Source organism: Gigantopelta aegis, chromosome 9, assembly GCF_016097555.1.
Source record: "Gigantopelta aegis isolate Gae_Host chromosome 9, Gae_host_genome, whole genome shotgun sequence".
Taxonomy (NCBI): Eukaryota; Metazoa; Mollusca; class Gastropoda; order Neomphalida; family Peltospiridae; genus Gigantopelta; species Gigantopelta aegis.
Window position 1 is genome coordinate 48554043 of NC_054707.1, and position 26425 is coordinate 48580467.

The 26425-nt window shown below is 40.2% G+C and overlaps 1 protein-coding gene across 1 annotated transcript; it reads right to left on the bottom strand.

The window, feature by feature from the left end:
- Nucleotides 1–399: 399 nt before the first annotated feature.
- Nucleotides 400–14769, bottom strand: LOC121382239 (asparagine synthetase [glutamine-hydrolyzing]-like). Its single transcript, XM_041511765.1, has 10 exons — nt 14614–14769; nt 13772–14029; nt 12832–13069; nt 12058–12234; nt 11342–11434; nt 11093–11220; nt 8637–8763; nt 3212–3419; nt 2336–2573; nt 400–681 (listed from the first exon to the last, which is right to left on the bottom strand). Exons 2-10 carry the CDS (start codon nt 14018–14020, stop codon nt 487–489), a joined length of 1653 nt encoding a protein of 550 aa, XP_041367699.1. The 5' UTR covers nt 14021–14029; nt 14614–14769; the 3' UTR covers nt 400–486.
- Between the last annotated feature and the right edge of the window lie 11656 nt (nt 14770–26425).

The window sequence follows — 26425 nt, forward strand, 5'->3', positions numbered from 1 at the left end:
TCTGTTCAAGTTTCAGGTCTATGGTGAAATCGCAAATAAGCAAGTAAAAGTGGTCACAAAAATTCGTGTAACACAGATCCCGATGTTGAACGCGCGACATCACATGGCATACTGAATAACGAAAGTCACTGCTCGCTCCTGCTGCACGTGCATGGCCATGTCGCGCTCCGTTCTTTCGCAACAGGAACAGTCTGGGAACTTTTTGATCGCACCTCGTACTAATTTTCATTAGGAATCAAACATTTTAAAAAGCTGAATGAATGGTCAGCTTATGGCACATTTTTGGCGAAACACATCTCTAATTAGTTTTAATCAGTACATCCATCACCATCATACACAGTAATAAAATAAATAATTTAAAAATAAAAAATCTTTAAAATCATAAGCAGCAAACTGCCATTTGCAATTTATAGTCTTTAATAGGACAGAAATATATTTTTAAAAAGCTTTTCCAATATAAATTAATTTATATTAAGACAAGTAAGTTTATTTATAGTGCTTCAGTGTCCTAGCAGACGGATCGTCTGATTTCGACCACTTTGGCATCCAGTAGTAGGGAATCCAAAATGATTTTCCAGGAAAGTGTTTCTCGAAAATCGTCCTGTAATAATAGGCTTCTTTTGACCGTGGTGTGTTGTGTGGAAACAGACTAGAGGCTTCTTTGAGATCATCACTGTTAATCTGAAATGAAGATTGTTTTGTCAACTGACTGTAAAGTAAACATCCTCTATCCACCGAACTCGACAATTTTGCTGAATAAATTGATGGAAAAATACCACCACATAAGAGTACTAAGTAATATATTTTTAGGAAGTACAGTAGCTTGGTAACTACATGACATGCAAATCATCAATACAAGTTAGTCACAAACGTGTCGAGTTATCTGCCCTTTAGCCAGACACATTTCCTCAATTTGCTGTTATACAAGGTGCAGCATTTCACATCACATATACAGTTATCATTTAGCAATGAAAACTAACAATGCAAACTTGATTTCAAACCACTAAGTTATTTATATAATACAGAGATCAACCTACATGTACTTGTAATTAGTCTCCACGAGTACCCCGAGTACTCGGGCACGCGTCGAGTCTAGCAAGACTCGAGTACCCGTACTAGGTGGATTACAATGATCAACTATAATACAATGGATAATGTAGGACAATAATTTCAGCAGTAGATAATCAACCATACAAGTTGCACAATAATTATATGATCATACGCTAGTTTCTCTTTTTAAACTGGCCGTCCGTCCTTCATAACGCTGAACATATCAACCTGCTTCTAAATGCAATGCAATAACATGATTTGACAACCATGTTCAGCGCTGGAATTAAGATGCATAATGCTATTTAACTTTATTCCTTAATCTCATCATCATCTAGTCCGAGTCGAGTTTGACCCTCGAGTACTCGAGTCCAATATTTTGGACTCATGGAGGCCATACTTGTAATCATTAAAGAAACTTTTAAAACTATTTCTGTATTTTCTAGTTATTTTTCAAAGAAGACCTACTTCCTAAACTGGACTATATTAAGCTCCTACACAAAGTAACGACACAGTGAATGGTGGTGTGGTCCTTCTACCGAAAGGAACGTCTGTATAAGGATGCATTTCATCTTGGTAACTATTAGGTACACAGTAATATGTTAAGAAAAGAAAATAGCTGATGAAAATTAAATTATAATTTTCTATTGCCATTTGCTACAAATGTCATGTGACCTAAACTAGTTGAAACCTAATAACCTGCCAATAATAACCAATCAGGGACGAGTATTCAAATGCATATCACAAGGTTTTTCCCCGTTCCAGCTAGTATACCTCGACTGAGATATCAAACGCCATGTAATGTGGGAAATGCATATAAAAGATCCCTTGCTGCTGACGGAAAAATGTAACAGAATTTCTCTAAGACTACAAATATAAAAGTACCAAATGTTTTACATCCAATAGCCAATGATTAATAAAACAATGTTCTCTAGTAGTGTTGTTAAACAAAACACTTTGATTTCTTTTTTTCTTTTTCTTTCTTGCACAAATTATGTAAGTTATATCAATGTCTGGTCACCCAAGAAGCATAATTTCTTTTATATATATGCAGTAAACATTTATAGAACAGTAATTTTGACAGTCTAAGAAAGGACTCTCGCTACATTTTTCCTTTAGTAGCAAGGATCTTTTATATGCACCATCCCATAGACAGGATAGCACATCCCACAGCCTTTGATATACCAGTCGTGGCACACTGGCTGGAGCGAGAAATGACCCAATAGGCCCACCGAGGGGCCGCCAATTAATGAGATCCTTGTGTACATCAGAACTAACGGCTGACTACCTTTTCCTCGACGTGTTCTTGAATGATATCGTGCCAGGATCTCGTGGTGGGAGACACTCCGTCACTGAACGCCTCTTTGGGTCTCCACAGTATGTCCTGGGGTAGAAAATCACCGAGATCAAACGCTGAACGAAGCAGATACTTCTCTATTCCCTTTTTGGGCACTCGTAGCTCTTCATCGATGGAGAGGTAGTAACTGGTGAAGTGATGATCCAGGAACGGTACTCGTATCTCTAGGCTAAAAAATAAGTGAGAACAATAGTAAAAATTTTTTTTTTACAAATGAATGAATGTTTAACGACACCCAAGCACAAAAAATACATCGGCTATTGGGTATCAAACAAAATTTGGACAGATAAAATTGATTTTTATTATTATTATTACTTTTTTAACAACACAGTGATCAATTCTGCCATATTGCAAACACTATTTTCTGTCTGCTTATAATTCTTGATCTCCTTATCCCCATGCCACTTTTGTTCACATGTCATCCCCATGAAAACGACTTCCAATCAAAGAAAAACATTACTGACAATAGTAAGTACTTACCACGATAGTAGTGCAGGGATTAATTTGTTATGATGTGACTTGAGTCTACTGTCAGTTAAACACTGCCGTCCTTACTACTCACTTACTTTGTTATGATGTGACTTGAGTTTACTGTCGGTTAAACACTGCCGTCCTTACTACCCACTTACTTTGTTATGATGTGACTTGAGTTTACTGTCGGTTAAACACTGCCGTCCTTACTACTCACTTACTTTGTTATGATGTGACTTGAGTTTACTGTTGGTTAAACACTGCCGTCCTTACTACTCACTTACTTTGTTATGATGTGACTTGAGTCTACTGTGAGTTAAACACTGCCATCCTTACCCCCACGCTGCTGTAGTCCTGTCTCCCCTCAATACATCATACATGTACAAATCCTCCAGAAGTCTGCGACTCTCGGCATCGGCCGCAGATGGCGACGGCGCGTTGTGGAAGTAGATGTAGCCTTGTGTGATCTCGTCCGACCCCTCCCCCGACATGATCACCACGGTGTCCGTTTTCCGGCTGATGTACTCACTCAGCAAATACATGCCTGCAATCACAAACATTTAGATATTCACTCAGCAAATACATGCCTGCAATCACAAACATTTAGATATTCACTCAGCAAATACATGCCTGCAATCACAAACATTTAGATACTCATTCAGCAAATACATGCCTGTAAGTGTAACATTCGCATACTCACTCAGCAAATACATGTCTGCAATCACAAACATTTAGATACTCACTCAGCAAATACATGCCTGCAATCACACATATTTAGATACTCATTCAGCAAATACATGCCTGTAAGTGTAACATTTGGATACTCATTCACCAAATACATGCCTGCAATCACAAACATTTAGATACTCAGTCAGCAAATATATTCCTACAATCAACACATCCATGTACTCGCTCAGCCAATACACACCTGCAATCACAAACATTTCAATACTCACTCAGCAAATACATGCCTGCAATCACAAATATTTCGATACTCACTCAGCAAATACATGCCTGCAGTCACAAACATTTCGATACTCACTCAGCAAATACATGCCTGCAATCACAAACATCTACATACTCATTCAGCAAATACATGCCTGCAGTCACAAACATTTCGATACTCACTCAGCAAATACATGCCTGCAATCACAAACATCTACATACTCATTCAGCAAATACATGCCTGCAGTCACAAACATTTAAATACTCACTCAGCAAATACATGCCTGCAATCACAAACATTCAGATACTCATTCAGCAAATATATTCCTGCAATCACAAACATTCAGATACTCATTCAGCAAATAGATGCCTGTAAGTTTAACATTATTGTAATCACACAGCAAATACTGAGTTTCTCTAGTGGTTACATAACAGATACCAACAGATACTCTAACAGTGGTAATATCACACATACCGACAGATGTTCTAACAGTGGTAATATCACACATACCGACAGATTCTCTAATATTGGTAATATCACACATACCGACAGATTCTCTAATAGTGGTAATATCACACATACCGACAGATGCTCTAATGGTGGTAATATCACACATACCGATATATGTTCTAATGGTGGTAATATCACACATACCAACAGATGTTCCAACAGTGGTAATATCAGACATACAGACAGATGCTCTAATGGTGGTAATATCACACATACCAACAGATATCAGTGGTAATATCAGACATACTGACAGATGTCCTAACAGTGGTAATATCGCACATACCGACAGATTCTCTAATTGTGGTAATATCACACATACCGACAGATTCTCTAATAGTGGTAATATCACAGATACCGACAGATGCTCTAATGGTGGTAATATCACAGATACCGACAGATGCTCTAATGGTGTTAATATCACACATACCGACAGATGCTCTAATGGTGGCAATATCACACATACCGACAGATGCTCTAATGGTGTTAATATCACACATACCGACAGATGCTCTAATGGTGTTAATATCACACATACCGACAGATGCTCTAATGGTGTTAATATCACACATACCGACAGATGCTCTAATGGTGTTAATATCACACATACCGACAGATGCTCTAATGGTGGTAATATCACATATACCGACAGATGCTCTAATGGTTGTAATATCACACATACCGACAGAACCTCTAATAGTGTTAATATCACACATACCGACAGATGCTCTAATGGTGTTAATATCACATATACCGACAGATACTCTAAAGGTGGTAATATCACACATACCGACAGATGCTCTAATGGTGGTAATATCACACATACCGACAGATGCTATAATGGTGTTAATATCACATATACCGACAGATGCTCTAATGGTGGTAATATCACACATACCGACAGATGCTCTAATGGTTGTTATATCACACATACCGACAGATGCTCTAATGGTGGTAATATCACACATACCGACAGATGCTCTAATGGTTGTTATATCACACATACCGACAGATTCTCTAATGGTGGTAATATCACATATACCGACAGATTCTCTAATCGTGGTGATATCACATATACCGACAGATGCTCTAATAGTGGTAATATCACACATACCGACAGATGCTCTAATGGTTGTTATATCACACATACCGACAGATGCTCTAATGGTTGTTATATCACACATACCGACAGATGCTCTAATGGTGGTAATATCACACATACCGACAGATGCTCTAATGGTGGTAATATCACACATACCGACAGATGCTCTAATGGTTGTAATATCACACATACCGACAGATGCTCTAATGGTGGTAATATCACACATACCGACATATGCTCTAATGGTGCTAAGATCACACATACCGACAGATGCTCTAATGGTGGTAATATCACACATACCGACAGATGCTCTAATGGTTGTAATATCACACATACCGACAGATGCTCTAATGGTGGTAATATCACACATACCGACAGATGCTCTAATGGTGGTAATATCACACATACCGACAGATGCTCTAGTGGTTGTTATATCACACATACCGACAGATGCCTAATGGTGGAAATATCACACATACCGACAGATGCTCTAATGGTGTTAATATCACACATACCGACTGATGCTCTAATGGTGGTAATATCACACATACCGACAGATGCTCTAATGGTGGTAATATCACACATACCGACAGAACGTCTAATGGTTGTTATATCACACATACCGACAGATGCTCTAATGGTGGTAATATAACACATACCGACAGAAGCTCTAATGGTTGTTATATCACACATACCGACAGATTCTCTAATATTGGTAATATCACACATACCGACAGATTCTCTAATAGTGGTAACATCACACATACCGACAGATGCTCTAATGGTGGTAATATCACACATACCGATATATGTTCTAATGGTGGTAATATCACACATACCAACAGATGTTCCAACAGTGGTAATATCAGACATACAGACAGATGCTCTAATGGTGGTAATATCACACATACCAACAGATATCAGTGGTAATATCAGACATACTGACAGATGTCCTAACAGTGGTAATATCGCACATACCGACAGATTCTCTAATTGTGGTAATATCACACATACCGACAGAACCTCTAATGGTGGTAATATCACATATACCGACAGATTCTCTAATAGTGGTAATATCACAGATACCGACAGATGCTCTAATGGTGGTAATATCACAGATACCGACAGATGCTCTAATGGTGTTAATATCACACATACCGACAGATGCTCTAAGCAATATCACACATACCGACAGATGCTCATGCTCTAATGGTGTTATATCACACATACCGACAGATGCTCTAATGGTGTTAATATCACACATACCGACAGATGCTCTAATGGTGTTAATATCACACATACCGACAGATGCTCTAATGGTGTTAATATCACACATACCGACAGATGCTCTAATGGTTGTTAATATCACACATACCGACAGAGCTCTAATGGTTGTAATATCACACATACCGACAGATGCTCTAATGGTGTTATATCACACATACCGACAGATGCTCTAATGGTGGTAATATCACACATACCGACAGATGCTCTAATGGTGGTAATATCACACATACCGACAGATGCTCTAATGGTGGTAATATCACACATACCGACAGATGCTCTAATGGTGGTAATATCACAGATACCGACAGATGCTCTAATGGTGATAATATTACACATACCGACAGATGCTCTAATGGTTGTTATATCACACATACCGACAGAAGCTCTAATGGTTGTTATATCACACATACCGACAGATGCTCTAATGGTGGTAATATCACACATACCGACAGATGCTCTAATGGTGGTAATATCACACATACCGACAGATGCTCTAATGGTGGTAATATCACACATACCGACAGATGCTCTAATGGTGTATATCACACATACCGACAGATGCTCTAATGGTGCTAATATCACACATACCGACAGATGCTCTAATGGTGGTAATATCACACATACCGACAGATGCTCTAATGGTTGTAATATCACACATACCGACAGATGCTCTAATGGTGGTAATATCACACATACCGACAGATGCTCTAATGGTGGTAATATCACACATACCGACAGATGCTCTAATGGTTGTTATATCACACATACCGACAGATGCTCTAATGGTGGTAATATCACACATACCGACAGATGCTCTAATGGTGGTAATATCACACATACCGACAGATGCTCTAATGGTGGTAATATCACACATACCGACAGATGCTCTAATGGTGGTAATATCACACATACCGACAGAACGTCTAATGGTTGTTATATCACACATACCGACAGATGCTCTAATGGTGGTAATATCACACATACCGACAGAACGTCTAATGGTTGTTATATCACACATACCGACAGATGCTCTAATGGTGGTAATATCACACATACCGACAGAAGCTCTAATGGTTGTTATATCACACATACCGACAGAAGCTCTAATGGTGGTTATATCACACATACCGACAGAAGCTCTAATGGTTGTTATATCACACATACCGACAGAAGCTCTAATGGTTGTTATATCACACATACTGATAGGAGCTCCAATGGTTGTAATATCACACATACCGACAGAAGCTCTAATGGTTGTTATATCACACATACCGAGAGAAGCTCTAATGGTTGTTATATCACACATACTGATAGGAGCTCCAATGGTTGTAATATCACACATACCGACAGAAGCTCTAATGGTTGTTATATCACACATACTGCTAGGAGCTCCAATGGTTGTAATATCACACATACTGACAGAAGCTCTAATGGTGGTTATATCACACATACCGACAGATGCTCTAATGGTGGTAATATCACATATACCGACAGAAGCTCATTGGTTGTTATATCACACCTACCGACAGAAGCTCTAATGGTTGTTATATCACACATACTGATAGGAGCTCCAGTGGTTGTAATATCACACATACCGACAGAAGCTCTAATGGTTGTTATATCACACATACCAACAGAAGCTCTAATGGTTGTTATATCACACATACTGATACGAGCTCCAATGGTTGTAATATCACACATACCAACAGAAGCTCTAATGGTGGTAATATCATACATACCAACAGAAGCTCTAATGGTGGTAATATCACACATACCAACAGAAGCTCTAATGGTGGTAATATCACACATACCAACAGAAGCTCTAATGGTGGTTATATCACACATACCGACAGATGCTCTAATGGTGGTAATATCACACATACCGACAGAAGCTCTAATGGTTGTAATATCACACATACCGACAGATGCTCTAATGGTTGTAATATCATAGCTCTCCAGGTGATAGATAACCTTCTCGATGGCTACGATTCCCTCTTCTGGTGTGAACACTACTTCGTGATGCTCAGTTCCTAAATACTTGGCAACCTGCCAATTAGTAAACATGATCACATTTCAAAACAATATCTTATGAATCTAAGTATTAGGTGCTTGACTAGAGCCTCGTGTATTCAAATGAGCTAGGTCACATTACCTCTCTTGCCTTTTGAATGACTGACCTCTAAGCGTGATTTCTGTCCCGGATTGGGCCCCTGGCCTCCAGAGGTCGAACCCGGGGTGGATATGCTCGAAACCTTAGTGGTATATGAGCATGTTAAAAACATTACATTACATTACATCTAAGCGTGGGGGCTTGGTGGTCTAATGACGTCACGACGTGGCTGACCTCTAAGCGTCGGTGCTAGGTTAATGGCTTTGGCAGCTTTCAACTGACCTCGATGACCGGGATGAATGGGTTTGGCAGCTGTCGAGGGTCAGGAAACGGAAGTCGTTAATGACCCTGGCTTACGGAGGGGTGATTATGCAGCTGTTGGGGGTCCTTTGATATATGCAGAAAACAAATGGAGGCGGAAGTCAGTAAGGACTCGTAGAGAGGGTATCTCGGTTACGAGAAAAGAGTCGGGTGTGCCGTGGGAACCTGACCTCTAAGAGTGCTAACGGGGTTAATGGTTTTGACAGGTGTGGACTGAGTGGAATGTCTCTTTGTGTGGTATAATGAGAACCAGATGTGACCCTTGGTAACGGGGAGTCTTAGAGTGTAAATCTCAGGGGAAAAACCCCAGGATGTATTATCTCCCTATATGATGACCGACGTAGCGTGGGTACGCTATGGTTTTGGCAGCTGTACAAATAATGTTAGAGGAAAATTCTACCAGGTCGTTAACCTTTAAGCCTGGCATCAATGTAAAATAATGGATTTTGCAGCTGTTGTGGTGAGCGTCGGTATGCTATGGATCATTGGATGGCGTGGGGTGTGACGTCACAAAAAATGCCCCAGACATTGCTGTATTAAAAAAAAAAAAAAAGCCACATTATTATCGGCCTCAGTGGTGGTTAAGCCATAGTACCGGTAGGTATTGGGTTCATATCCGGATATCAACTGGTGTAATGTACTTTTCACTAACCATTATCTCCCACTGTCCTGGACAGGTAGATCGTAGATAGCTTAACTGCGTGCGTGTGTCCAGGATAGCGTGCTTAAACCTTAATGTCACAGAGACGTCCATGTGTATTATATTAGGTTGCTAGAGTGTTGTTTTGTTTTGAAATACAACCCTTCTTTGATATCTCGCAATGGTCGCACAATGGTAATTTCAGAAAAAAAGCTGACAAAAGCATTAATGATTGTTACTTTTTTTTTTGGGGGGGGGGCTTTAATTCGCGGGGGGGGGGGCTCTGGCTCTGGCTCTGGCTGTAGCTCTTGTTGCTGCTGCTTTTACTACTTTTGCTGCTGTTGCTGCTGCTTTTATTACTTTTGCTGTTGCTGCTTTTGCTACTGCTGTAGTTGTTGCTGCTGCTGCTGTTGAGAAGGGTTATTTTTCCAACAATCCATATGTTTATTTCGCACGTGACGAGTTAGATCATGAGGCCATACATACGTCTTAGAACAAATATAACACTGATTCGTGATATTGACTGTTGGATGACTCAAAGTGAAATGATGATATCTGACATTTTAGGCCTATACTCGTCTGACGCCATTAGACCACGCCCCACGCTAGAGGTCAGCCAATCAGAGCTCAGGACAGGTCATGTGACCTAGCTGATTTGCATACATGAGGCTCAAGTGATGCACCTACTACTAATCTAGTACTGAATGCTATAAAGAGGAAACCTTTTGGATTAACAAGCAAATGATATCAAACCGGCCTCGGTGGCGCAGTGGTTAAGCCATCGGACTACAGGCTGGTAGGTACAGGGTTCGCAGCCCGGTACCGGCTCCAACCCAGAGCGAGTTCTTAAGGGCTCAGTGGGTAGGTGTAAGGCCACTACACCCTCTTCTCTCTCACTAACCACTAACCAACTAACAACTAACCCACTGTCCTGGATATACATCCCAGATAGCTGAGATGTGTGCCCAGGACAGCGTGCTTGAACCTTAATTGGATATAAGCACGAAAATAAGTTGAAATCAATGAAATCAATCAATGATATCAAAATGAAAGCCTTTAATACTTGAGTCCTGTGTATCTCCCTCTTATCTATAAATGCTACTGGAATACTAAACGTGCATTACTAGAATATATTTGCTTAAAACCAAACAACAATTATCTAATACCTAAATAAGATAACAGGTGTGCATACAAAAAACCACAGCTACATGTATATTACAAAAAAACCCACATGTATATGTAACAATTAACTTTAATTATCTTTCATTAAGTCTACCGTTATAGGTAATATAGGTTTACATTACTTTCTTAGCTGCAGTTAAATCAGGACTTCCCTCCATGCCAATAGCAAACGTCTGGATGGGATACGTTAACTTCATCTCTTTCGCCTTCTTCACAACAATCGCAGTGACTAGACTGGAGTCGAGACCACCTGTCAACAAACACAGAAATCTCAATCTGAACGGGAAAAAAATGTTACCACAACCTATAGCGATATTTGAGTGCATAGCCTGTCTTTAAAGGTGGATTAAGACGTGTTGATTATGACTGACCTGAGAGTAAACATCCAATCCGTCTTTCGGCCATCATCCGCTTCTCTACAGCTGCTTCTAGACACGTCACAATGTTCTTCTTAATGTTGTCCGCTGAAATAGTGAACACAATCATTACTTCATGCTAACTTCAGGGGCTATGGAACGGGGGTGGAGTAGCAGGAGCCATGATCCTCCCACTTTTCTGAGTTATTATGCTCAGCAAGCTGGAAACGCCCCTGAACCCTCCCCCATTACTAACAGGTTCAGGCCCTTAAATGTCCATACCTTAGGTCATTGCAGTGACTTTGGCCCACCCATGACGAAATACACTCCGCAGGCCCTGAACTTAAACATGTTACCAGTCTCGGCGATGTCGTGGTTAAGCCATCGGACATATGACTAGTAGGTAGTAGGTTCACAGCCCGGTATCGTCTCCCACCCAGAGCAACTTTTAAAAATTCAATGGGTATGTGTAAGACCACTGCAGCATATTCTCTCTGACTAACCACTAAGAACTAATAACTAACCCAATGTCCTGGACAGACCGCCCAGATAGCTGAGGTGTGTGCACAAGGCAGCGTGATTGAACTTTAATTGGATATAAGCACAAAAATAAGTTGAAATGAATGAAATAAACATGTTATTTTTAAAGCATGTCAACTCCAGAAAATCTATATAAAAAACATTAATTTTCTTACCCAAAATACTTTCTTACTGTCTACATTTTGACTTACTTAATGGAGGACATATAGTTTTGTAAACTGGCTCTGTCCCCATCTTGTGATATCTCGCTCTTTCTTTAAACTGGGCATGACCCAAATGGTCAAGGTCATATACCTCCACATGTCCTGGGGAAAATAGCTGGATATCTGCATCTTTGTCCGTGAAGCCATGACTAAGACCAAATAAACCTGGAAAAAAGTAAATCAGTCATCTATTGAGTGGTACGCAGTTGTGAAAAAGTCGTTTTAAGACGAAGAGTGGAACCATTCTTGTACAAGTTTGGACTTGTCTTTCATGACTAGTTTGGTCAACAGCCACCCACACAATTTCCCCAAACAGCAAAGCATCCACGCACCCGAAACCCAAAACCCACCCACCCATCCATCCATCTATCCACCCACACAAACCATCCATCCATCTCCATAATCCATCTATTCATCCACCCACACACTATTCATCCACCCACACACCCTCCATCCATCCACCCACCCACCCATCCACCCACCCATCCATCCCTCCACCCACACACACACCCTCCATCCACCCATCCACCCACCCATACATCCCTCCAACCACCCATCCACTCTCCATCCATCCATCCACCCTCCATCAACCCTCCATCCATCCATCCACCCTCCATCAACCCATCCATCCATCCACCTACCCACACACCCTCCATCCACCCATCCATTCATCCATCCATTCATCCATCCATCCACCCACTCATCCACCCACCCATCCATCCACTCACTGATTCAAAACAAGAGGACAATTTAAAACATTACCTTTTGCTTCAGAACACACGGCGAGGAATCCCTTATCTGTAATGAGTCTGTACATTGGTCGAATGCCGGCCGAGTCACGACCCAGGATGACCTTTCTGTTCGTCGTGTCGAGAAGACAGAAGCTGAAGACCCCGTCAAGATGACTGGCAGTGAATTCCGCGCCAAACTTGGCGTACAGGTGGATTATTGGTTCACCGTCGCACTCTGTGCTGGTGTTCAGATCAAACTCCTCAGTGAGCTGTGGAACACACAACACTGTTCATTGTAAACTCATCAGGAGTTTAGTTCTAAGATTTGACTGGATGCCCATGGCTTTGACTTAGGGAATTTTAGCGTCATTTTACAAAAGAATTGGGAATTTTCAGTGTCATATCAAAAACACACACCCTGCTCAAGGCGAAAAAAAATTTCATGTCCCGATTTTTTACATTCCTGTGAATGTGGTCAGAAAGCAGCTCGGCTAGCCAGCAGAAAACACCTCAGAATAGCCCTAGAAGGGGTCAATTTTTCAAAAAATTTGGGGGGGAGGGCCCCCCAGACCCCCCGCCACGAGCTTCGCCAGACACCTCTACCCCCCCCCCTCCCCTGCAAAATTTCCTGCGCACGCTCCTGAAGAGGCAAAATCAGTATTTAACGTACGAATATAAAACGCAGTATTCTATCTCTTAACCAGAGTTAATTTAAATCTTTTCAAGCCAAAATGTATTTACAGCACATGCACTTGCAGTTTGCTTGTACATCATATGTAAAACATGGCATCTGTAGTGTTAATTTCAGTAGACGGTTTAATTTTGATATGTAGATCATCACTATGGAGCAGCCAATGACATGTCTTTAAATATTTTTCGAATATCTATTGGATACAGCCGTGTTATAGAATAAATATCATACAGTGTTCTTTCAAACGGTTGTGTAAGAAAATTTGTTGTTCCACACTCACCAGTTTGTGGTTATAGATTTCTCCGTTGTAGATGAGCCAAATGTGAGGGTGTGTGTACAGCCTCATGGGCTGCATACCGCGGATGTCGTCAACGATGGCCAAGCGGTGGAAGCCGAGGCAGCAGTTGCGGAAGTGGTTGATGTTCTCGATCCGGAACGTGTCGGGTCCACGGTGTGTGATGGTGTGCACGGCACTACACTGTACTGACACGTCGTCATCACTGCCAAACACAGCCCATATACCACACATGCTGATAACCTACAAATAGCAAACCCACCCATGTTGATAACCTGAGAGAGAGAGAGAGAGAGAGAGAGAGAGAGAGAGAGAGAGAGAGAGAGAGAGAGAGAGAATGAGATAGAGAAGAGGCACAGGCAGAGACAGAGAGTGTTAGTTTGTTTTGTTTAACGACACAACTAGAGCAGACTGATATATTAATCATCGGCTATTGGATGTAAAATATTTGGTAATTTTGACATATAGTCTAAGAGAAAAAAAAATATCTCATAGACAAGATAGCACATACCACTGCCTTTAATATACCAGTCGTGGAGCACTGGCTGGAATGAGATATAGCCCAATGGCACACCACCCATCAGATGAGGCTTTACCACTGGCCCCAGAGAGAGAGAGAGAGAGAGAGAGAGAGAGAGAGAGAGAGAGAGAGAGAGAGAGAGAGAGAGGGAAAGAAAGAGAAAGAAAGAAAGAAAAACGGACAGACAGCGACAGAGATGGATGGACTGGCAGACAACCATCCATCCATGAATCCATGATCCATCCGTATATTCGTTCATCCATTCATTCATCAATAAAATGCAATACACAATATAATACACACGTACCTTTTCTCCTAAATCAGTCTGAAATCAAGTATAATTCTGTCGTTGAAACTAAACAGACGATCCCGGTAAAATAACGTGCGTTTTTGTTGTGTTTATATAGTGGTGCTGATGCAATAATATCTAACTGTTCACACACGCCCATTAAAATACACCTGTGACGTCACAGTATTGTCTCAACGCTCCATTATGAGACCGTGGGCCCCCCATTATAACCCACCCCACCCCCTGCCTCCCACAGGTATTTTTCAAAATGAGTATATCTTTGAAGCCTATCCATAGACATATTCAAATCAGCTTGTCTGACCCAAATATGATGTATGTGAAGTTCACTATTTTCTTTATTCTATAAAGTAGATGTTAATAGCAACTACAAAACAACATAATATGAGGTATGAATAATTATATACTTCTCAAAATAAGTCAAACAATGTCAGAAATGTATTCATTTCTGTGTATACACATATTTGGGATTGCCTGAAGCTTTTATTAAAAAAATTTACCTGGCTTTTTTTTTTTTTAATCTAATTAAAATTAGCTCCACTGGTTAATTACTATTACCTGTGGATCTAACAGTACCCCGTTGGAGCTCATGACCAGTTGACATTTCATTCGACCAATCAAAACCTTACTTGCAAAATCATGCCAGTGATTTGAAAACATTTTGAAAACATTCGGAATTATGCTGAGGGTATACGAAGTGATTCGGGTGAATTACGAAGTATGCCGGAAACTAATTTCAATATAAAGTTTTAAAGTTGATCTTTTGTTTCAAGACGAAAAACACCCGTGATGGTATAGCCATAAAATATATTTATACTAGTATACAATCCAGGGTTTACTACTGCATCCCACCCCCCTCCACCCCTACCCCCCATTTTTTAATGTTGAAATAGACCAACAAGTTCGCCTATTGCATAAATAGTCTCGCCCGATATTTTTAGAACTGGTATGCTCCCGAATAACGCTATAAAAGGCAAAGTGTGATTGGTCAATATTTAAATTATTATTTATAGATGAAATGTCACCTGGACATGGGAGTGCACGCAATGCTGTTAGATCTACTGGTAGACCAGTAGAACTAATTTTAATCAGATTGTTTTTTTTTAACATATTGAGGCTTCATTGTTCAAATGTGGTTTATATGCTATGTTCACAAATTTATGAAGATGTCTCTCTGTTCTTAGTACCAGCCAATTGTAAGTGCCTTTCCTCGGCATATGTGTTTTAAATGTACAATTCGTCTATGTCACAGAAGCTTGTAATATTTTAAAAAAAACATATTTCTATTTAAATTGTGCTTAATTTATGCTTAGGTGTATATAATTGACATCAAATGTAGTAATCAGGCATATCTAGCATTTGACTTTCTTTCCTATTTCAGTGTTATCATCTGACTCAAATATAATGTCTATCGTGTTCATAGTTTCTGTAATTTCTTATTTTTCTCTGTGCCTTTGCTCTTGTTCCTCCAGCAATATGTCAACAGCTCTTGTAGCATCAGATCACAAACCATTCACTTCAGCTTCAGTATTTCTGTGGACATTTCTCAGCCATGTCCATGTGGTTGAGAAATATCCTGGACTTTGTGATATGACTAATACCAAAGGAGACCATAATAATTTGCTCTCTTGCAATTTGCTCTATTGGTACAGCGTATTTTCAGGGAATCTCTCCTTGATGGAAGGTTTGCAACTAATCCACAGTAGCATAATAACAGCATTCGGCGGTTTGGCACTAAATTCCTCATGTGATAGGGGTTCTTCCAAGCCACACTTGATCTAAGGAATCCCTACAAAGGTCTCAAGAGACTGGAAAACATTACCTTTAAAAGAAAAAAACAACAATTCTGCCCTCAGCTTCTTGGAAAGAGGGTTCTATTTGTAAGACAAAGTACATGTTTCAAATACATACCATGCCTGAGGGTGTTGTAAAGTACGTAAGAAGATGCAGAGACAAATATTATACATTGCTGCCAGTTGACCATCCCAGATACGAATATTTATATACACTCAACTTGGCAACAAGAGGCATCTTATAGATGCGCACAGCATCATTACGGATGCAGGGAAGACACCAATTAGCAATTCCAGCTGTGTTTGCCATTACATATGGCTGAGAAATTTTAGAAGGAACACTAGAGATGAAATACTAATATTATACCATGAGAACTGATGGACATTCTGATGGGGGAACTAGAGAAGAGCCTGAAGAAGGAGAATACCAGAAATTGTGAACATGACAGACATATTTTAATTGCATGAAAATACAAAGGAATATCAAAGGGTGTCAAAACTTTCCTCGACAATATTCGATGTAGAAACTAATTATATACATCTGAGCATAAGCTAAGCACAATGTAAATAGAAAAGCAAATCCAAAAATATTACCAACACAGACTAGCATAAGATGAACTTCTGTGAGATAGATGAATTGTACATGTAATGCAAAAGACATTACGGTAGATACACAAAACTAATGTTTTAAATTTTTAACGCTGGTGTTTAGTAAAGAGGGACATCTTCATAATATTGATGCACATACATGTATACTCAACAAAATTAATTAAAGGTTAGTAAACTTTCTTATATTATAATATAATTCTTTGTTAGAGTCATATTATTTTGGCATGTTTTGGTCATATATATATGACTTCTACACATTGTTTCAGTTTAATGTGACTGGTAATACACGCAAAAAAAACACTGGGTATTTCACATATTTATGAAAAATATTGAAATGAGCATTATGCTAGTATTACACATTTGTTCAGAATGATATTTGTCATTGTGTTCCCTCTAAATTGTTATTTAAATCATTAAGTTTAAGAACATTTCACAATGCTGACAGTTGAATTCCCCCCCCCCCCCATATTTAAAGGAAAATGCTAAAAGATCTTTTGGTTCTTAATTAATTTTGTTTAGTATAGTATGGCAGATACACTGAACCATATTTGAATAATGCTGCATCAGTGTATTAAATGCCGTGCAATTTTTAATAATAAGAGGTTCAAGCAGCCCAAAATATGTGTAAATATAGAAAATAATGCATTTCAGGCATTGCTTAACTTTTGCCGATGAGTATATCATTATTCATACCACATATTGCACTGTTATTTCGTTTGTTAATATTAACATCTAGTATAGGATGAATATCATTAATTTTGGCCTTGTATATGTTAAAAATGTATATGGATAACAACTTTATCACTATACACATGTATTTAATTTTTCCACATAGCATTTTTGGGAGAGAAAATGTGCAACGGTACCCCTATTCAAATGGCAATATTGTTTTAATCCACCAACATTTTTGCTGCAGACAAGCACATATTAAATTCATATATAATGGGGTATATAAAAATCCTCGGGGGGAGGGGGGGGGGGAGAGAGGGTTTCGGTATCTGGCACATGGACTATATTGTTCAGTAACAGAGAGATGAAACCCTACTTAATTAACCCATCAAAATCACTAGCGTTAAACTCATACTAACATATATTGACATAAGTTATTATTTAGTGGTGTATTTAAAAGGGACCGACTCTAGTTTTTACACACTAAGGCATATTTTCCACCTAGGCTCTAGTTTCAACCCGTAAAAATGGACACTAAGTTTGGTTAATTTACAAACCTGTAACAGTCTGTGACGTTGAAATACCCTTAAAAATAGACTAAAATGTGAATATATAACCGTTACTTCTCAGACGCACATGCGTTTTTAAAAAATATGAAAAATGCATATTACGGTATTAGAAACACCAGGATGTACGGAAACACTTCGGTTGTACGGAAATGAGTAATCTAAATAATAAAATATAATCAATGTTGATTTCAGTGATGATAAACGGCTCTAATAGTGAAAAATATGTCTTAGTGTTTAAAAACTATGGTCTGTCCATTTAAAGGTAGAGTAAACTCAAACAAGAGATTTATGTGTTGGAAAGATGCATACCCGGACCACCAACATATACTGACACTTTAACAAATGAAAAACGCGTAATTTTAGAGTTAATAAAAAAAAAACATGATTATTCCTGCTAACTGGGGGCAGCCATTTTGTTCCGTTTTTGTGACGTCCGGTGGTATAGCTTGGGGCGAAGTGACGTCAGCTCCTTCCATCTGCTCTATGCACAGTGTAAACAAACGCTCTAATTTACGACAAGGCGCTTCGCTTTCATCAACCTGACTTGTAAAACAACATAAATGACTTGATAGTATAATAAACTATTTAACTAAATATATTTCAGTTTGCATCAATAGAACGAAATGGAGTCTAAAGAAAAAAATTGATATTATTAGGCCTATTGGTATGATACGTTCGAACAAAAACAACCACTCACGATACCCATGTGATAATGTTCTTTTCTTTGGGACTACGTAATTGGTAATTTTTATGATTTTAGATGGGAAAGTCTACTTAATCGATGGTTTTACAGAATCACTTACAGTAATAAAGCAGGACGGCTGATCGATTACGATGAGAGGGGTGTCCGTGCGGTTAACACACAATACCCTGTGATCTTAATAAAACAGGCACGTCTTTTTAGTGTGTCTAGACACAGTGTCTGGGGACCGTCTAAATATACACCTGCTAATCAGGAACCACAGGTACAGGCCACGGAAAGAAAAGACCAATTAACTAAGAAAACACTCCGATTATTATTTCAGTACGTGTGTTAATTTATGTACAAATCATAATACAGTTATTTCAACACTGACAATGGTGGTTTATTTTGTATTAAAAATAATATATAATTGTTGCTGGCTTACTGGGATGACTATTATTACAGAATATTGCGATGCATCCGCAGAAATCAGGTATGTTTTGTTTCTTCAGTTCGAAGATTAATTCCTGACGTGACACGTTAGGTATTACGTAACCACCAGCTCGCCAGAGGGCGTATTCACTGGGATGATACAAAATGGCTGCGCCCGTTATATATACTCTTCAAAAAAAGAAACGCAAAAGGGTACAAATGGGTTATAACTCCGATTTTATGTTTCCTACCGGTTCATGCTTTGTGAATATAAGGTCATTGCATGTCCCAAACACATTCCCACGGTTACATTCGATAAAACGCAGCTACTGTAAAATAAAGTTTCAAAATGTGAATATTCGCAAAAACGCAGCCACGTGCAAACCATGTCACCACTGCACGTGCGTTGTCTGCACGTGCAACATGAACACCGACAGTATAAAAGTGGCCTCTGTATCTGGCCGACAGTTGACAATCCAGGACATGCCACGTCTCAGTGAACCGCAGAGAAACAATGCCATCGGCCGAATAGACGCAGGCGAATCCAGAACGGCCGTTGCCAGGGCATTCCATGTGTCCCCAAGCACCATCTCCAGACTGTGGGACCGTTACCAGCAACATGGATCAACACGTGACCTCCCTAGATCCGGTCGCCCACGGGTCACTACCCCCGGGCAGGACCGCTACATCCGGGTACGCCACCTTCGGGAACGATTGACTACTGCCACCTCCACAGCCGCAGCAATACCAGGTTTGCGCAGGATATCCGACCAGACCGTACGGAACCGCCTACGTGAGGTAGGAATTCGTGCCAGACGTCCAGTTCGAGGTGTCATCTTAACACCACAACACCGTCGACTCCGACTGCAGTGGTGCCAGATTCATCGGCAATGGCCTCAACTGCGATGGAGACAGGTGTGGTTCAGTGACGAGTCCCGATTTCTGCTCCGACGTCATGATGGAAGATGTCGCGTGTATAGGCGTCGTGGTGAACGTTATGCGGCAAACTGCGTGCAGGAAGTGGACAGATTCGGCGGGGGTAGTGTCATGGTGTGGGCAGCCATCTCACACACTGGCAGAACTGACCTGGTCCACGTGCAGGGCAACCTGAATGCACAGGGCTACATTGACCAGATCCCCCGGCCACACATCGTTCCAGTTATGGCCAACGCCAACGCAGTGTTCCAACATGACAACGCCAGGCCTCACACAGCACGTCTCACAACGGCTTTCCTACAGAACAACAACATTAATGTCCTTCCTTGGCCATCGATATCACCGGATTTGAACCCAATTGAGAATCTATGGGACGAGTTGGACCGACGCCTCCGACAGCGACAACCACAGCCCCAGACCCTGCCCGAGCTGGCAGCAGCCTTGCAGGCCGAGTGGGCCACCATCCCCCGGGACGTCATCCGTACTCTGGTTGCTTCTATGGGCAGGCGGTGCCAGGCAGTTGTCAACACACGCGGAGGCCACACCCGGTATTGACTCCAGATGACCTTGACCTTGGTGGTGTGTCCTATCACTTACTCACAATGGACTAGAGTGAATTGTGAACAATCCTCCAACATTTGGTAATTATCGGACTCACCATTCAATAATTAAATCAATTCTCCAAATGTTACGACAATGTGGTTTTGCGTTTCTTCTTTTGAAGAGTATATAATAGCCGTCACATTTAACCGTTTTATTAATTAACTATACGATTATACTTGTTGATATTAAGCAATAATGTGCATTATATATGGTTGAATATGCATACCAGGTCAAATGCCTTGATTGTCCTCTTAACTCTCCGGGGCGGGACGTGGTACAGCACTCGCTCGATGCGCGGTCGGTGTGGGATCAATCCCCGTCGGTGGACTCATAAAACATTCCTTCTTCCTTCTTAACTAGACCGGCCTCGGTGGTGTCGTGGTTAGGCTATCGGTCAACATGCTGGTAGGTACTGGGTTCGGATCCCAGTCGAGGCATGGGGTTTTTAATCCAGATACCGACTCCAAACCCTGATTGAGTGTTCCGCAAGGCTCAATGGGTAGGTGTAAACCACTTGCACCGACCAGTGATCCATAACTGGTTCAACAAAGGCCATGGTTTGTGCTATCCTGCCTGTGGGAAGCGCAAATAAAAGATTCCTTGATGCTAATCGGAAAGAGTAGCCCATGAAGTGGCGACAGCGGGTTTCCTCTTAAAATCTGTGTGGTCCTTAACCATATGTCTGACGCCATATAACCGTAAATAAAATGTGTTTAGTGCGTCGTTAAATAAAACATTTCCTTCTTCCTTCTTAACTCTCCATTCCTGAAAAACAATGGTACTCGGCCTTTGCGGGCCTCGTCTCCATTATTTTTCAGGAATGGGAGTTACTCGGACATTTCCCAATACGTAAAAACTTAACGATTAGCATTAAAAGAAAATGATGCAATGTGTCTGTAGTACCGGGCATGTAGTCGGTGTACACACAAAACGCCAGTATATGTCGGTTCCTTGTTTCTACTTACTTGGCAACGTGCTATTATTTCTTAGTTTGAAAAAATGCGTCGAGTTTTAGTTTTAAGTTTGATTTAACGGAATGTTTTGTAATATTACTATTGAAATGCGATTATATCATTGTATGGCAAGTACTTCTGGACATAACGTTCCACCGCACGTTATAAACAAGAATATATAATAGAGAATTCGCCATGAGTGTTTTTTAATATGGAAAATATAAACCAAGTCTATGTTAATCAGTATTTGACGTGGCTCTGATGAGAAAAATATCAATTACCTAGGCGAGGTTACATATTAAAAAAACACGAGTAGCGAATTCTTTTTATTCTATAACACTTGGATATATATGGGTAAGTTATAGGATAACCGTTGGTTTGAAAATCTTTATTAAAAATTAACTGACACTGACCTTAGGCTAATGTTCGAACTGAACAAATAACCGGGACCCAGTATACCCAGTATTTCTGCCATATTGAAATTACACTGGAACCAGAATAGTATCATCTCTTACAATTGTAGTGAAAGCTGGTAGAGCCTCCTGAGGACCTAAACACCAGAGCTGGATCTGAGTCTGAAACAGTTTGTAAAGTGTAATATTAAGCTATTCAGGATCCTCAAGGTTCATCTGCATAATACACTAATACATTAATAATATAATCTCCATATCAAAACTACTGTTATGAGGAGTCTGGAACATCAACTTTGACCTTTGAAGACTGGTGTGATCAACGGAGGCTTGAAAATGCATAGTTCCTATTCTGGCATTTGGTGTTGGATATGGAGCTTACCATCCTCTCGCTTATCCACTCATTTAGGTGACTGAACTGTACTATAAAACACTCTCAGAACTGATCCCCTACTTCTTTGCAAACAATAATTTCAATTATGCACGATGGCTCTCAGTTCACTGTTGAGACATGATGTCCCTTGAGCAAACGGAAGTAGCAAGAGAGTTTCACAAGGGGAACGTCGTTGTTCACAAGTCCACACTAAAGTTTTCTGCATTGGTCATATATCAAACCCATGGAGAAAACAAAGCAGTCATCAAATGTGATGGAGGAACTATTGGGTTGACTAAGGATCCACAAGCACTTCGAAGGTGGATGGTGGAGCGAGTCGTCTAGTCGCTGCATATGAAGGCATGTCAGGTATGGAAGATGCATCTGTGTGTTGCAGACATTGAGCACCCAGAGGTCTTTCCGTGAGAAGGTGGAAGCATTGTTTAAAGTATTAAAGGAGATGGGAAATCCTTTCCAAGAAGAGTCAGCAGACCTACGATCCAGCTCTTGCTGTAATGGTTGGTAGACATCACCAGAGAGGCAGAGAGCAGTTTGAATCATTCATGAAAGGCATGCAAAGTGAAGGAAAGTGTGCATTCTATCATCCAGTTAGGAAGAACATGGTCTCTTTCATCATAGAAAGCAGACTTCCAGTAGTTCCAAGGGAAATGTGTTCAAAGATGACTGTCACGACTGTTCATTTCCTGTCACAACAGACAGTGTGACTTGCAAGAATTCTTCAAGCATGAGAACCAGTCAGCTCCTACCTCTCTCAGTGACAACAGCAAACTTCACACATGCCAGAAGTCGCAGCTGGTTGAAATTCTTCAAGCACAGGTGACTGTGCCGCAGAAAGAACCAGAAGGAAGCACTATCATCATCGATGGTTCAGCCCTTATCAATGTCTTTCCAAGGCCAAAGACATTTGATGACTATGCCAGAAACGAAATTCTTCCAAATGTGGAATCTTATGGCACCAAATATGAACAGGTGGACATAATATTTGAGGTGTACAAGAAGTTAAGTCTGAAGATGGAAACCAGATCGAAAAGAGGACAGGGGATCAGAAGACGGGTTACAGCAAAGCCCCGATGAACTGGAGGGGATTTTTACGAGATGAGAACAACAAGATTTGCTGACAAAATGTGTGAAGTTCAGCCAGGCAGCACGATCATTGTGACAAAAGAAGATGTCGTCAGCAACAAAATAAAGTTCCTAGCTGTTGTGGTTCCATGCTGTCATGAGGAAGTAGACACTCGAATATTTGTACATGCTAGGGATGCAACGACTGACGGAAGCAAATCTCTCATCATCAAAGCCAATGACACCGATGTTGTCGTTGTAGCGGTATCTGTACTTCCATCCCTGCAGACGCTTGGTCTCGAGGACATGTTGATTGCCTTTAGCCAAGGAGGCAGTACTCGATGGATACCAGTTCATGGGGTAGTTTCTGCGATAGGCCCTGTCAAAGCCAGTGGAATCCTATACTTACATGCTTTCACTGGATGCCACATCGTGTTTGTTTTCCGTGGAAAGGGGAAAAAATCTGCATGACTGACATGGGGTGTTTGTGACGAGATTTCCGAAACTTTCACTAAACTTAGCCACTGTCCAAGAGAAGTGTCTGACGATGATCTACAGAAGCTGGAGAAGTTTGTTATCCTCATGTTTGGCAGAAATCATACGATACAATTCCACCATCCAGAGATGCCTTAAAGCGTGCAGCCTACCAGGTTGGGATCATCTGGGGTCAAGCTACTATCTCCAACACGGTCAGCTGCAGCCCTGCTGATTAGGGATGGATGCAGAAAGGGACATGGCAAAAATGTTGGACAACCCTTCCGCCGATTGCAGCAAGCTGCCAGGAACTTTCCAAGTGCTCGTGTAAGAAAGACTGTACCAGCAAATGCTTTCGCTCATGGCTCTTCTGCACTGCACGGCAATTTGTGAGTGCCTGTGTAAGCCGTAGAAACATTGGAAGTAACAACAAGCGGCTACTGTGTTTAATTTTGTTAATATTGAAATTACTTGAATACTATTTGTTATTGTAATTACATGTTACTCAGTAGGCATTCAGTACGAGGACAATCAACTGCAAACTACATTAATACAAAAATTCATGTTAAATAATTTTAGTAATATGAACAGCAGTTTTGTCTTTAGTACCATTTTGTTATTATTTTATTCCGTGCAGATTTATATGTTAAATGTGTTCGTTTGACTGACACTGTTATTAAAAATGTTTTATTTATTTATTTATTTAAAGTGTGATTTTTGTTAATATTTTCAATTCAGTTGTCATTTTATGTTACCAGTAGTATTGTAAGGCTGTTGAAACTCGACAAAAATAATCTAGCATTGTTAGAAAACATACAAATCGTCACCAAGATAATTCAGATAGATCTAACACATGCATTTCTTTGAAAAATGCTATTTTCGGCACGATTTTCAAATAGCCCTTGAGAATCATTATGCAAAATTGTGTGCTTGTATCACAATTTGCACGATTTTTCTGTTATCTTCTCCACGACTTATCTATACCAAACAAAACGATGATTGATTCTCTTTCTTGCTTGCTTAATTACAACAGCAAATAATGTTATGGTAAAGTGAGTTATTTCCATCCATTCACCACACCTGTAAACTTCATTAATCATACACGAACAAACATTAAGTCATGACAACACCACAATTATTTAGTTTGGAAATTTGTAATTGTTTGAATATTACTTTTAAAAAAAACAAACAAAAACCCCACTGATATAACATTAACTGGTAATAATTATTACAATGTAATCATCACAGTTGATCATCCTGTGTATTTTAAAACCCTGAAGACTGAATTCTCCAGCCCAGTACAACAGATAATCATTTAGTATTCATTTTAAACTTATGTTCGTGCTTATATATAAAGTTTGAGCATACTGCCCTGGGCACACCCTTTGACTATCTGGGCTGTCTGTGCAGGACAGAGGGTTAGTGGTTAGTGAGAGAGAGACACACCCCTCGACTATCTGGGCTGTCTGTCCAGGACAGTGAGTTAGTGGGTACTGACAGAAAAATATGGGTAGTAGCCTTACACCACCGAGTTATTAAAATCCACTTTGCCATTGTAACCAAAATCTGATACAAAGTTTGTACCCGATCCGTCAGTGCCCCCCCCCCCCCCCCCCCCCAACCACCACTACCACTCCCAAAGTCGTTCCTACTGGCCTGAATAAAGGGCACTGATTTCTCACTCTACTCCTTTTACATACATGTATACACGGTCACTGCAAACACAAATTCACCGATTGTGATGATTATTGCAAACAATATGTACCTTTGCATGTACTCATGTAATCAAAGGTGATATGGAGTTATTTCATTGATCGGTTGGCAAACATTTTGCTGAACAAAGTTCAATGAATTAAGCTTCATGGGTAGTTTTGTCCGATTTTAATTATTAAAATTATTCAACTATTTAGCCTATTAAAAAGTCTCTCTATAGGTGTTTGGGAGGATGAGGGGTGTGTGATGTGGTTTAAGTGGAGATATGAATGAATGAATGAATGAATGTTTAACGACACCCCAGCACGAAAAATACATCGGCTATTGGGTGTCAAACTATGGTAATGCAAATAAATAAAGTGATGATCAACATCAATATAAAAATTCAAGGTTCAAACAAAAACAGTGTAAAGAACTGTGCAAAAATACAAATACAAATATCAAACAATTTTACGGACACCGAATTTTACTCTAAACTTCAATTTGTGCTGTATTGGCCATTCTCAAAGAGAA

Coding starts and splice junctions, on each gene's coding strand:
- LOC121382239 (XM_041511765.1), bottom strand. CDS start 14,020: ATGTGTGGTATATGGGCTGTGTTTGGCAGTGATGACGACGTGTCAGTA. Junction 11,435..12,057: donor AACTATATGTCCTCCATTAA/GTAAGTCAAAAT, acceptor TCACTATTTCAG/CGGACAACATTAAGAAGAAC. Junction 2,574..3,211: donor AGGACTACAGCAGCGTGGGG/GTAAGGATGGCA, acceptor CTTATTTTTTAG/CCTAGAGATACGAGTACCGT.